Source organism: Coturnix japonica, chromosome 15 (genome assembly GCF_054131305.1).
Source record: "Coturnix japonica strain WE chromosome 15, WE-NBRP24, whole genome shotgun sequence".
NCBI lineage: Eukaryota > Metazoa > Chordata > Aves > Galliformes > Phasianidae > Coturnix > Coturnix japonica.
Genome location: NC_140677.1, coordinates 12,135,952 through 12,150,922, shown reverse-complemented (window position 1 = coordinate 12,150,922; position 14,971 = coordinate 12,135,952). Strand labels below are relative to the sequence as shown.

The window sequence follows — 14,971 nt, the reverse complement described above, 5'->3', positions numbered from 1 at the left end:
TAGTTAAATGAAGTTTCAGAGGTGAGGGCAGTTCAGGGACTGCAGACTAGTCTATTCATAATGTATGAAACTGTTAAGTGGATATTTCAGATTATGTAGTTAGCACTCAAATAGCTGTCACTTAGATTGTCATTCTTCATTTTCTTTATTAATGGTTGAATGCATGAATCTCTGAGATTATTATATAATCTATCTATCCTGAGTTTAAAGGTTCAATCTTCAGAATATTCCATGACTGTAACAGCAAGAAACTTATTTGTACTCTTGTCTTATTTTTCAAAGCGATGCATCTCATGGATACATCAAAAGATGGAGCGCAAACCATCCATGTAATCCAAACCGTGATCAATGCCTAAGTAAGGCAGAAAGGGTGTAAAACATAGAGACTGAGAAACCAGAAAGAAAAAAGATAAAACATAATGGTAGCTTATACAGTTAAGTGTTTACTATTAATCTGAGTATTTTTCTCTCGTCCAAGATTGGCACTTAATTTTGACTGCTGAACTAATGAGCAATTCAGTGAAATACTGAGCAATTGCAATTCAGTGTCGTCATGATCTGCTGTGTCATGGGGGTTGTTACCAGCAAAATTTGTGACAACTGTTGATATGTTGTGCTTATTCTCACTAGCTCACTGTGGGTTAGTGGTTTGGACCAGAGTCTGTGGTGTTGCGCATAGAAGCTGTTGGTCATAAAATGCACTGTTGGAGTTGGTTTGTTTCTTAATAGGAATATAATTCTATGCCTCAGAATCATTTGGGCCTATGCAGCAGTCTTTTAGTAAGAATAGTAGCTGACTGGAATACTCTTTCCCAGAAGTGATCCTTCTGAGCCAGAAAGTTATTATGTCTGCGACATAATAAGAAGGTAATATATGGGAGATTTCTACAACCGCTTTTAAAAGATAATTAAAATACATCAATCTCAAATTGTTTTCTTTGCATTTAATGTTTGCTTTAGAAAAAAATACAGATAAATATGAATTGAGAAAGTCAAGAGCTCTGTTAAAGATTCTATTTCCACTGCCCTTTCAGTTTCTTTTATGTTGCATGTTCCATTTTCTATGAATATTGTCCTAAAGAAATGGTAGTCTCTGGCACATCTGTAGGAGCTGCACACTGTCCAAGAGCAGTGAGTATAACTCCAAACATCATAGAATCATGGATTGGCTTGGATTGGAGAAGACCTGCAAGATCATCTCATTCTAATGCCCCTGTCATAGACAGCACTGCTGCATACTAGATCAGGTTGCCCAGGCAGGGCTTCATCCAGCCTGGCCTTGAACGCTTTCTGGGATAGGGCATCCACAACTTCTCTGGACAACACCACATTCCACTGCCTCACCACCCTCAGAGTAAAAAATTCCCACTTAACATCTAACCTAATCATAGATCTCTAAATCTCCCCTCTTTAATTTTAAAGCTATTCCCCCCTCATCCTGTCACTATCAGACCATGTAAAAAGTTGGTATCCCTCCTGCTTATAAACTCCCTTCAAGTGCTGGAGAGTCTCAATGTGGTCTTTGCAGAGACTTTTACTCTCCAGGCACTGAATTTGTTGTTGTTGTTTTTGTTGCTTTCTTTAATTACCTAAAATACCTTTCTGTGATTTTACATGGTTGTTTTCTTATCAAGCCACTATGAATACGTCATTCTGTTAAGTAATGAACAGTAGAGAAATGGTGTTTTACAGATGTTGCTTTCCTTAGAATTTTTTTTATAGAAGATTTTGTACCTTACGATAAAGCTAGTAAACATCATTTTTTTGATACGTGCAGTGACAAGTGCAGAGATTAATACACAACTCATTATGACAGTGATGGATAACAGCATTTAATGAACTGATAACTTATCTTCACTGCTAGCTGACTACTTCATAGCTTTTATTTTTACTGCTAATGCCAACCAATTAGCAGTATTTTTGAAGATGCTTAAAATACCTTATAGAGAAAGAGTAGATACCAAGTAAATAAACTACATGTTTAAAATGCACTCAGAGAAAGATCACTAAAATCCTTGAAACTGTATCGCAGAAGCCATCCATTTTTCATGATGATCTATGATACCTATGTGATGAAATTTCATTTGTAGTCTTAATGCAGTTTTGTTGCTGCCTGGTCTTATAATCATGCTTGTTGCTCATTCTTTCAGATAAAGCTGGTCTCCTTTTATTAGGAACACAGTGTAGTTTGATTCTGTTTAGATTAAAGATGGTGGTTAGATATGAATCTCTCAGATGTATTCAGTCTCATCATAGGCTGTATTCAAGCATTATTTTCAGAAAGATAAACCGTGACATTGATTCATGCTATATTTTTAGAGTATAAATCATAGTGTTGTCTTTTTATTGTGCTAAGAGAATAAAGATATATATGTTTTTTAATTAATGGTTATGGTAGCTATCAATAAGGCATTCATTCTTTAGACACTTGATTGAATTATGCGTATTATTTGATTTTAATAATAATACGGCACAATTAGTGTATTTATATTTTTAATGATGTAAATCATGATCAAATTTTATCAACATTTTACCTTTTAAAGACTAGAATGGACTTTGTGATCCAAGCACTATCTCTATATTATCTTTAGGCATCGTAACTGAAGATATGCTGCTCTGATCAGGCTGTTCAGGAGTTTGTCTCTCAGAGTGCAGGTTCTACAGCTTCTCTGGGCAATGGTTTTTACATTTCATTGCCCTCATGATACAAGGGGTTTTTTTTATGAGATAAAACCTCATAGTTTCTTGTGTATAATTTCTCATGAGCATCCTGGAAGAAGTTTTCTCTTGTTCTGTGTGTTGTATGGGTCATATGAAGATATAGCCGCAGACAAATAGAAGTTATGGATGAATCAATGATAATCTTTCAGATCAGACCCATTGCCCTGAAAGAACAGAATAGAGTTCTTCAAGTAGCAGCATGTTAGGTACAGTACTGACAGTAATAATGCAAAAAAATAAAAGAGCGTCACATCGCAAAAGCCATCATGTAGTTTGCTGTCGTTATTTTGTGCTTGTGAAAATTATATATCAGAAATAGCATGTATTTTTAGCAGCATTACTCTACATCGTGTCTGTGCTGATGTTATTTATGTGAGTGCAAAGTTAAATCAGAAATATATCAAAGTACAATAAAAGACAGCAATTGAGGTGACATAAGAAAAGGGAATGCTCTTACGATTTCATTTTTTTTTAAATGGCAACTTTAGATAACTATTTTAAATAAACAATTATTTCTCTATTCCAGTTTAATCATTGCCTACTAAGTCTGATAGGAGTTACAAAGGTTTATTTCTTAAATATCTGTCCTGTACATGTTTCTGGAGGGATGCTTTTCAATCTGTGACTGTTTTGACCTCAGGACTGTCTCTCTTTTCTAGTGCTTAGTGCCAAACTCTATAAAGCCTTAAAGGAGGTGCAGGCTTCTCAGTACACAATTGTGATTCACTCAGTCCTGTTAAAAGCAAGTAGTATAGAGCTGGCATTCACATATAAGACAGATGCTGCACTGCATGCAGTAGATAAAGTTGTGATTGATTTGCTTGATTGGAAGGACTCCTTTACACATGTCCACCTGATGAGAAAAGCAGTGTATCTGGCAAATATTTTGGATGCTTTCCTGCACTGTTTTTTAATACCTTTACTGAAATATCTGTATTTGACTGCTGTTTGGGGAAAAACTGCTTTCAGAAGCAAGGATGGCTGCCAGTCATGATTTAAGGGCAGAGATATTTCACTTTATTTTAACTGAATATCTGTAAAGTCGATAATTTGATAATAATTATGACTTAAAAGATGCGAAGACTCACATTTAATACTATAGGCTCTTGATTTTACAGGAAGAATTATTTGATGTAAAAGGATGCTCTCTGTTATGGGAGTGACAGGATCCATCCACAAGATCCATTCAGTTTCTGAGTCTTTCTTCTCGCATACATGAATGTAGCCCAACTACATGGTATCTGAAATTTCACTGTATAGGTTTTAAATGACTGCAGTATTAATTGACTTGATCTCTTCATTTTACTTTCAGGTTCGTATTTTTACCTATCTGATTGGAAGAGAAGCTGCTTTTGCTGATAACTTGAAGTGGATGGCCTGTGCTAACAAAGGTTAGTTGGCTTTCTACTGTAAAAGCTTTGCTTTCAAAACTGTATTACTGATTCTTCCTGAATACCTGGTTGTATCTGCATAGAGATATTGTGCTACTGATGTCTAATAAAAGAGGATGTTTATTTTTTTTCCAAGGGAAAAGCTTATTTGTCTGTAACACACAAATTTAGATGTCTGAAGCTCGCTGATGGTCTATTCTTAAAATTTAATTAAGAGAACAATGTTTAGATTCAAAGCATTTGTCCCATTATTGCTGTTATTACTCAGTCGTAGTTAGTTTGTCGCCTAAGAATGTTGTGTGTGAACACTGTTGAGTCAGTCATGGTATGTAAAACACCAGACATCCTGTCCCTTGAGGAACTGACAGTGTAATTGAAAAAACAGATTTATTCTGTAAGGAAAGAGCATTAAACACATAAGATGCTGAGATGCTGCAGTAGAAGGGCTGACTAATGTAAGAATGATTCAAGAAAAAAAAAAAAAAAAAAAAAGAAAGCAAAATTAATTAGTCTTCAGGTTTTCCTTTTTTCTTGGCAAAAGTTCTTTTTTCCTTTGTGCCACATTATATTATGATGAATTGCTTCAGGTGCTATCCATTTAGTCATTATTTCTTTAACTACTGTTATGTCCAGCTGATGGAAATTACTTAGTTTGAAGTCTTGTCTTAATCAGCTAATATTACACCATAATTTAGTTTAAGTAATAGTATAAGAATCCTTTGAAGCATCTTTTTGAAGACAATTTAATCAACAAAATATTTTAGCTCTGTTCTTCAGATTCATAAAGATCTAAGTATAGCAACTCAGAAAATAGGACCAGGCAGTAGAGTTTGCCTCACTAGATCATCTGGTCCACGTCTTTATTCTCTGAGGGGTCATCGTTGTCATTTTTCAGGACAGCTTTGTTCTTTTCAGAGCCACATTGCTTTGAGTCAGAATCTTACTCATGTGAAATCAACTGAACAGTTTAATGACTGCTTCTTCTATACATTTTTTTTTTTTTTTACACTCTGCTTAGTAGATACAATATCTGCTTTCTGGTAGCTTACAATGACAAAAAAGTCTTTTACCTATAATTAAAAAATAAATAGTTTTTTATAACTTTCAAAATCATAACTGGAAGCAGCATCAGTCATCATGTCAGGTGTTATGGATTTAGAGTTTTTCCGTTACAGTTTTCAGCTACAGCTCACCCATTTTCTCCTAGCGAGAGGAAGGATTACAGCACAGACAGATGAGCAGTGTAGGAAAGCCACTCTAAAGATTGCCTAAATGGCTGGATTGCAGTTTTCTGCTTTCCTGGGTGGGCCAAAGTATGTTGCTGTCACTGAGGGTCAATGGCTCTAAAATCAATTTTCCTAGCAGCGATTTTTGACTTCAATTCACAACACAGAGGAGAAGGGTGTTTGGTGGGTTTCCAGCTGACTAGACAGTGGACAGCAGTCCTTTCCATCAAAAAGGATCACAGGGGAAATTCATACCACCTTGCAAAACTTATTTAGCTTCCAGATTCCAATGATGAATCCTTGAACAACACCCTCCCCCCACCTTCATTTTCTGTTTCATTTCTGTGTATAAGTAGGGCATATCTAGAGGGAGTTGGCTTAATGAAGCAAAACACCAAACCATTTTAAATGCATTAAAACATTCAAGAACCCCAGTGTCCCTCTAGAGTGGTTTGTGAATTTTGCGATGATTTACTCATGTGTACCATAAGACAGTGCACGTGAAGGAAAAGAATTAAGATTTACTAACATCCTCAATTGCAGGAAGGTAAAAGTTTCCTAATGTTAAGTGTGCATGTGCTGGGTTTTAAAATAAGCAGGCACTGCCTTTTCCTCAGCAGTCACTTCCAACAGAATGCTGTAAAATAAAGATGGGAGTTAATGTGTTACTGACTATCAAAGCAGACAGTAGTAGATTATGTTTTTCTTTTTTCCCAGAATAATCTGTCTTAGCAATTTGACAGCCTCTGTTTTGAATGCTTATTAATTAGCCAGCATCACTGTGGTTAGCATATTGGAAAATGGACAAAGAAGGGGATTCATCAGTACAAAGGAGCAGAAGCTGGGAAAGCAGTGAAGAGCAAATGCTTTGCATATCAGAGGTCTGATAGCAGCTATCTAACTGCCAGCAGAGGACAGATTAGCCCTGAGGCAAACTGTGCCCCAGCTGGAGCAGTTTATAGGCTATTGTATTAGAAGGGAAGCCTTGTGCACAGGAAGCTCCAGTCACATCCATTCCCATTAATAGCATGACCCCAGCACCTCCTGCACTGTGGGCTATTGTGGGGAGTGGCAGGCAGCCAGTTACAGGCTGTTCACCTGCTTGAGAGGCCTCCTAAGAGGAGGGGGATGCATTCTCTGTGTGAGCTTTACAGCTGTGGTGAAACAATGAATTCCCTCCTTAGTCCCTACCCAAAGAGGAAATTTTTAATTCTGGGTATTTTATTAGTTTCAATAATAGTGCACCTACTTTGCATGTGTCCAGAAAATGAGAAGCATCTATTTAAAAATGTATTTGGAAGCATTTTTAAAAGTTCCAAGTCTGATGTTGGATGTTTTAGAGAAAAACAAACTATCCAGAAACACTGCAATGTAATATGTGTAACACTGTGTAATATGGAAAGTCAGAGCATAAGTGTCTGTGTTTAACCATATGATGATACATATCTTATGCCTGTCATTACCAAATCCTACCCATTCCTTTCACAATTTTTTCCCTGCTGAGGAGAAGAAAGTAGCAGTGAGTGTAAGGAGCTCTGGGGTGGCATAGTTCACACACCAGGGAGAAGAGAAGCATGTGTGAGAATGCAAAATGTTAAGTACAGGCTTGCTGCCGTTGCTTACACAGACTCAGCAACTGTGCTCAGAACTTCAGAGCATGTCTTTATGTGATGATTAAGCCTCGCTACAGGAAGGGTAAGATTTTAAACCCATGGGGTACCTCTGATCTCTGGGAAGGAGAGTTTAATTGAACAATGTAGGAAGTTAATTCTTGTGAGGTTTGACATTAGTCACACATAGCTGCAAACACATGAATCATCGAAAGGTCTAAATATGGAGAGAAAGTGAACTAAGAGAACCCTGCCAAATGCTGTTTCTACCTATACTATAGAATTTTTTCTGTAGAGTAGAACAAATATCAAAAATGTAGGAAAGGTGATTTGCATAGCTATTTGCTTTATTGTAATGGAAACTGGAACTTAAGAAAAAACTTTTATAGAAAAAAATAAGTAGGTGGACCATACGTTCATAGAAAACAGAAGTTTTTAATATAATACAGAACCATATGCACAATAGTTATGAGTAATCTGCTTAGGTTGGCAGTACCTGATCCATATATTGGTCTCATCTAAATGAAAACCAAACAGTGTTCACCATCATCAATGTCTTGCAACATATATCAGTGTGTATGGCACAAACATTTAGATGTTACACAGCAAAGTTTTTTCACTTGAAAAATGGATATAAAATCTTTTCAGGAGGCAATCAGATTTAATTATTATTTTCCAGAAAGGCTTTTTTCTATCTGAAAGGTAATTTACATTCCGTGATTAAATAATTTTCCAAGCAAAAACATCTGTGAGCTTCTTAAATTAACCTTTAACATTTTGACTTTAATTGAAGCATTACATTAAAAAGTATTAGCTAACTGCAGTTTCAACCTCTATGGATGTAAAAGTAATGTTTGATTAAAGTCATCTTGTTCATCACCTTAGGAAAAGTGCCATTTTTTCAAACTGTTAACCTGTTCTAACATTTTAGCCATAATATTTATCAAATATTGTTAATATATAAAATCTGTAAGTACAGCGGTTGGTCCTTTGTTAACTGTACAACACTTAGTGCAAACAAATATTTGTTCCATCTATAAATTTGCACACTTGTATGAGAGAAGTATTGACATTACATGCAGTGAAATTTTCATGAGCTCAGCAGAAAGAAAGAATATTGGGGTAATGATATAAAATTGCATGGAAAATGCTGAAATAAAACAATGCCCAAGTCTGTTATTTAAGGCCAACTAAAGAGTTGTCCATGGGGACAATTGAAAGTATGTGCTTGGTGCAGAAGAACAGGGTTGGCTGAACATAGTTGGAGGTCCCTGAGCAGTGTCTTGTGTGCTCTTTGCTTTTAGGGGTTTGAGTCCTGGTGAAACTGTAGCCTTGAAATTTGTCAGTCCTTTGTCACCCTTGCATGATGTGGGCTCCAAAAGCCAAGGTGATGACGTATAAAGATACTTGACATCCAAGGAATGAAGAGGAAGTGGTGACAGCTCAAATAGCTGTGGCCTCTGCTGTTCTCAGTGCTGTTAGGTTGTAGGTGAAGCTTTAAAGGATTAACAAAGCTGTAATTGGTTAGAAAAGCAATTCCTGTCTGAGTCTCCATTCTCAGTGACCTACCATTTGAAAATAACACACTGTTGTTATCAAAGACACATTCTACAAGGATGAATATTTTAGAATGTTTGCAACTGCTGTTGTATAACTAGTTCTAATGATTAAGGCTTCTTGAGGCTGGCCAAACTTAAGGTGAGATGTTTTTGTACAAATGTAATGGCTAACACATTCAAAAAACAAACAAATAAATAAAGGCAATGATTTTTTCTGGAAATAGAGAATTTAGGACATGCAGTGCAGAAATTCATAGCAGCCTTGGGAACCCAGACTTCAAGAATGGCCAACAGCTTTACTGACTTCTTCCTCTTTGAGGCTTAACTTAACTCTTTGAGGCTGCTTCTAGTCAAATGTTCCTTCTTTGCATTTCTCCTTTGGAAACAAAGAAGCAGAAAACACAACTGAGGTAACCCATCATACATCTTGAAATCTTTAATTGGTTTTGCATGATTTGTAACTTCAAATTGTCTGTTTTCACAGGGTTTTTTACTCAGATCTCCACCTTAGCTGATGTCCAAGAGAATGTCATGGAGTACCTCCATGTTCTTAGCCGACCAAAAGTTATTGACCAAGAACATGATGTGGTATGGACTGAGGCATATATTGACAGCACAGTAAGTCTGCATGAGAAATCATTTAATGTAAGCTAACTATACTTAATGAGGAATTTATAGAGAAACTGTTGTTAAAAAACACTAGTTGTGCATTTCTGTCACTGGAATGCTCCAGTTCAATGAGAAAATCACATCTTGACATCTTTGTTACGAGCAAGTAGTTTGAGACTACTGAACGTCACCGGGCATTTATATATTATAAATTACACAGAAAATAATGAAACAAATATGAGTGATAGCGTTGTGTTTAAATTTGACCTCCAAAAACTTTTTTTTTTTTTTTTCCTTTCCTTAATCAGCATGGTCACTGAACAGAAATTGGTTGGATTGAATGAACACTTTTTCTATATGCTGTCAGACAGAATATATGACTATGTCGATGTAAAAGTGCAGGCTGACAAGGATCAATGTTTTTAGTGTAGAGGTGTTGATCAGCAGCTAAATGACAATTATGCTGTTTTAGTGGGGGAAAAAGACCAAATAGATTTCACCTTTTAAAGTAGATTGAGTGGGTGATCTGATAACAAAATTGTCATAACCATTTAATTTTAACTTGACATCCTTGTAAAAGCCTTTAAGAAGCCAATTCCTTGGCCATTTTGCTTTGGAGTTATAGAGGTGCCACCCAAATGATCCTCTACATTTTCTCAGGCAATTTGTGTCCCTGCACATCCACAGCTTCTGCTTAGACCTTGTTAGCTAAGAAATAGAAGTGTGCTGCCAGAAAATTTAAATGTTCTTGTCATCCAATTGTGTCAAAAAAGCCATGGGTGGATTGTTGGGACCGCACATATGGGTGTAATACGTGTCACTGTGTTTTGGTAATGTGTCTCTCTCACACCCTCACCAAAAATGAGAGTTGACCGTCTCTGCTGTTCTAGAGCAAGCAACAATATGTTGGAGCATACTAGGATCCAGACAAAAACAGTGTCAATGAATGTAAGACTTCTGACAAAGGAGTGCTGTGATCTTAAGAGGTGCCCTTGACCCTCAGAAAAAATTAACAGATTTCTGAAATCCTTTTAAGTTAGGTCTTTGGAGAACTGGTCTTAATCATCGTTGCTGTCTGTTCAGAAATTTGCTTGAGAAACAGTCTTTTGAAGACTATCTTGAGCTAATTCCAAAGTCAGCTTCACAGTAGTTGAAGTGCTGTTTCTGTAATAGTTTAGTAGTTGATAGGTGCTGCCAATACCATTAGAGTAAGATCTTGAGATTGAAATATTTGATAGAAGTCCATCAGTGTGTTGTGTCATAATTCAGTCCCGTGGTTCCATATTCCACACCCCTCCTAGCACCAGCCTCATTTCTATTTGCACCTCTCTACTCAGTAGTTTGATATGCGCTGAAAGTAAGTGTTGGATCTTTGCAGGTCTCAGGGGAAGAGAATTTGGGTTATCAAGAGTAAGGGGATAGGCAGATATTGAACATAGGCAGATTATGAAGTGTAATAGAAGAACCATCATGCTATATCTTGGTGTTCAGTTGTGTAGAGACACTGTAAGAGTTGCAGATAGGACATCTGGTTGATATGCCCTAGATAATGGTGTCTGGATAGCATTCCACCAGACCTGTCTAGGTATAAATTTTCTGCCTCAAAACTGGGTCAAATTTTTTTCCGATACTGCTACTTTAATGTCATTAGGTCCTACAAGTACTTAATGCCTCAGAACATAGAATAACCTAATGGGTCCTCAAAAATAGTTGGTTTTCCAAATGAAAGCTTCTAATGATACTCTTTCCTGAGTAGATAATGACTATAAAGTATGAAATTATTTCAGGAAAGTAACATTATTGAAATGGTCAGTGACTTCTTTTAAGCATATGTGCAGCCATAGCAGGTCAAGACTGGTGAATACACTGAGGGAAAATGGAAAAGTGCCTGGGCACTGGGATATTTTAGTAAACTGATGTATAGAGCTACTATCTTGGGAAGATGGGTAATTGTCTATAAAATACAGAAGCCCTTAATTCATTCTCTTGATAACATCTGGAATGGGGAGAAACATTACTTCTTTTATTTTTCTGTAGGAAATGGAAAAAGAAAGACTGGGCTGGCACCTGAATTCCCACTGTTTAAATGCTTACAATTGAGAATTTGTTTATTGAAGCGTGTAACTTGACTTACTTGAACCTTTTCTCACTCTTTCTGGGGAAATTTGTTTCTCATAAGTATACCTTAGGATATTCTCTGGTTCTAATGCACCGTTGAGTTCATCTCCTTCAGGCTATTAGTTTCAAGCTGTGAGCACATTCAGACATGCATTACCATATTGGCCCTGTTCGCTTTCCAACTGGAGGATTGCTTTTCATAAAAAGGTCAAATTATTACTTCATTTAATATTTTGAGTTGTCTAGTGCTTTGGAAGCGAAGAGTTCATTAAAAAACAAAAAGCATTCAGACAGATCATGACTAAGTATTTATGAAAACCTAAAAATGAGTATTGTAATTATTATATATACGATTCATCAATTTCAGTTTAGTTCTTTTCATTCTTATAAACTACTCTCAGTGTACTCATGCAGGTTCTTTGCGTAAATTTGGTAGGCAGTATAGGAAGCTAACACTTCAGACGTATGTCATATCAGTTTCAAAATATTTTTGACTGTGGAAACTGATTCTGGGATACAACTCTTTATCAGTGGTGAATTCTAATCCAGTTTCAGAGAAGCAGCAGAGCTGTGCATGAGATTGTGTATAATGTGCAGATATAAAAAGCTCCAACAGACTCAAAGCCATTATGCTGGCATTTTTTCCATCTAGGAGTTCTGGGTAAGGTATTGTGCTGTTTAGTTTTTCTCCCATGCACTCAATTTTATTTCTGCTCAATGCACAGAAGAGCTTTTATGAAGTAACAAAAATAAAATACTATCCCATTTCCACTAGCTTCTGTTCCCAGAGATATCTTCAAATGCTTTTGGTAGCACAAGTTAATTATGCTATTATAATAAGTAGACGTAGTTAGCATTTTTATCATGGTAAATGTTCCCTGGGCCTCTATTTCCAAAGTAACTTATAGATTGTAGTATTGGAATGCATTAAAGTACATCAGGGTATTCAGAATTCTCCCATATATCTATGGCAAGTAAATATTGCTAATCACTGCAGAACTGAATGTCAGGAAATGTCATTAATCCACAGCTGCTAAAAGGAAATTTACACAGAGACAGTAAATGATTTTTTTAATGCTAGTCTTAAAAATTGGAGAACTGTGATGATGTTGTGTTGTAGCTTTTTTGTTTGTTAGCTTTGTTTGTTTTTGTTTTGTTTTGTTTGTTTGTTTTCCTTATTCAGTGTAGAAATTGTTTATACCATCTAACTCTTCCTTTGTGGCCATAATTAATAGGGTTTGATCAGGGTATGTCATAAACACTAACTGGCTCTGATATTCCCATGAAGATTTCCTTTTCTTGCTTTAACATTTGTTCATATAAATACACTTGGGGGAGAATAAGCCATGCTTGAATATCAGGCCTTCCATCAGGTAGGTTTATTTTTAAAATAAGATTCTTCAAACACTGTTTTGTCTGCTATGGACCTGTAGCAATCTTTTAACAACAGAGATATGAGAGCAAAATTAGAAAGTAGCCAATGAGTGCCTTCTCATCAACTCTCAGCCCAGATTATTTTTCTTCGAAAAATACTATAATTCCAACTATTTCATCTTTTCCATTTTGAGGATTCAGACCATCTGCTCCAGTAATTACAGCAGTCTGCTGTATTTATGCTGGAATCTTACAGATAGTGCTTGAAAAATAGCAAGGGTGATCAATACAAGAAATGTACATAGAATTAAAAAATATATATATGCGCATATTTACATGTAGGTGCAACATCCCTTAAGGCTTCTGCTTTGGGGGCTGTCTGTGGGAGCTTCACTGGGAGTCCAATAGAAAAGTCTGCAAGTCATGTCTATGAGGTCTCTTCTCCAAAATTTCCAGTCACAGTAATTAAGCATTCTCATTTATTTTTTTTTCCTGAACAGCTCTAATCTGTTTGTTTTACTGCTGAATCTAGAAAAAATGAAATATCAACAACATTAACTGCTTCATATTCAGTAAGATCTGTGTCAACTGTCAAAACATAATGAGTGCTCAAGAAAGTAAATGAATAAACCTCTCAACTGGATAGAATTAATGCATATTCATTATCTTTTAAGATACAGCTCCAAAGAACAATGGATTTTGTTTCTTTTTGTTAGCAAATGCACATCCGATTTACTTATGTTAGGCAGCAGGGTGCAAATCAGTACAAAGAAGCTGCGCTGCTTTAATTTGAGTTTAGAGCCCTTGCTCACACACCAGCAGTGCAACAAACATGTCACAGTGTGTCCCCACAAAACACACAAATTGGGAACCCTCCCCCAAATGAAAATGCAGACATGCACAGCCAAATAAAATTCATATTGATCTGATAGGAATATGGATACTTAAGAGATACTTAAGATACATAAGAGTATGTACACTGTTAGATTCAGTGTATACAAATTAGGTCATGCCATGCACATACTTATATATATGTGTGTGCTTTGCAGTTTTTGAAGTAAACTACTTTGATAAATTATGTGTTTGCTTTACTCCACTGCTAACGCTGGGAGTTATGCTATTAGGGCAATTATCAGTGATTGCATTAAGCACAGAGTATTACTACAGAGAATTAATTGCTGATTTTCTAAGCCACTAGGAAAAAATGTTGTAAAGAGATGGCAGTATTTATTTTAATGAATTAACACTTTTCATGTGTATTTATGTATATAGTATTTACACTATAAAATGCTATATGCTATACATCAAAAAGATGTTTAAAACATCAAAAACACAAGCAAAAACAAAAGTTCTGCACTTAAAGAGGAACATAAAATTTCCTGCTGGGGATGTGGAACATGGAATGCCATCTGTATTATATGGCACTGAGAAAACTGATTACGTTTGGACCTCTATTTCATAGCAGATGGGTTCATTAAATTTAATAGCCTCCAGAGCCTTTAGGAACAGTGTTAAAAACATGTGGAACATGCTGAGACACTTCACTTCTCGCCCCACAGTCATTATAACTCTGGCTCAGACTATAAATATTACAGTACTTTATTTCCATTGAAACGGATTACTATTATAATTATTTTTCCTAGTGTATATTTGCATGAGAAATGAAGAATACACATCCTACTTTTTCAAACTTTGAGATATGCAGTTGATTTTTTTAAATGCATTTTAAAGTTCTTTATGCTTTGGCGGATTTAACTTTTTATTTTTCTGCGACATCAGCAAGCAGCTGTAAAGTCACAACAAAACTCAGTGTTAAGAAGCTCTGCTCCAAGACAAGCATTATATTAATGCATAGAAAAGAGATTAAAGTAGTGCTACGTGTTTGCTTTTAGCTGTGTGTTGGTTCTCTTTTCTAGTATTTTATATGATAGGTGAACTGACTTTGGCCTTTGTTCATCTTTCAGCATTAGTGCATTATATACATGAAAAATCCAATTTCAAGACTGGATTTTGCAGTTCCTGCAAAAGAGTTTATTTAAACGGGTTTTAGAAAATATTTTCAGAATTTGATAGCTAAGCAAATATTTTGGAGCTATTTACTCTTTTGTTTTAAATTGCTTCAGATGAGAACATGGAAATTTTACTATTGTAGATGTTTAAGAGTATCTCCTAAAGCAATCTCCTACAATACAGTTCTAAATAATCCTTCTGTTTTCTTTCCTACTTAATGATGTGGACATCCGCAGCATATTCTCCTGCCTTCTAAGATAATTTTTCTTTTTAATTTGTGCTGAATATTTTAATGAGAATTTTCCCTTTCACATCACTGAGGTTACTTTTGCCACTGACCATTGTTGGTTAAA

The 14,971-nt window shown here is 35.9% G+C and overlaps 1 protein-coding gene across 5 annotated transcripts in view; it reads left to right on the top strand.

The window, feature by feature from the left end:
- CACNA2D3 (calcium voltage-gated channel auxiliary subunit alpha2delta 3) overlaps positions 1-14,971 on the top strand; it is a 337,205-nt gene that overhangs the window by 209,990 nt on the left and 112,244 nt on the right. For all 5 annotated transcript variants that reach the window (XR_004308777.2, XR_001558078.3, XM_085516473.1 and 2 more), the window contains exons 12-13: positions 4,034-4,112; positions 8,992-9,125. Coding sequence is in view for 3 of the 5 variants with exons in the window: in XM_085516473.1 (XP_085372599.1) it covers positions 4,034-4,112; positions 8,992-9,125 (213 nt within the window). In the remaining 2 variants the exon portion in view is untranslated. The remainder of the gene's footprint in view (positions 1-4,033; positions 4,113-8,991; positions 9,126-14,971) is intronic.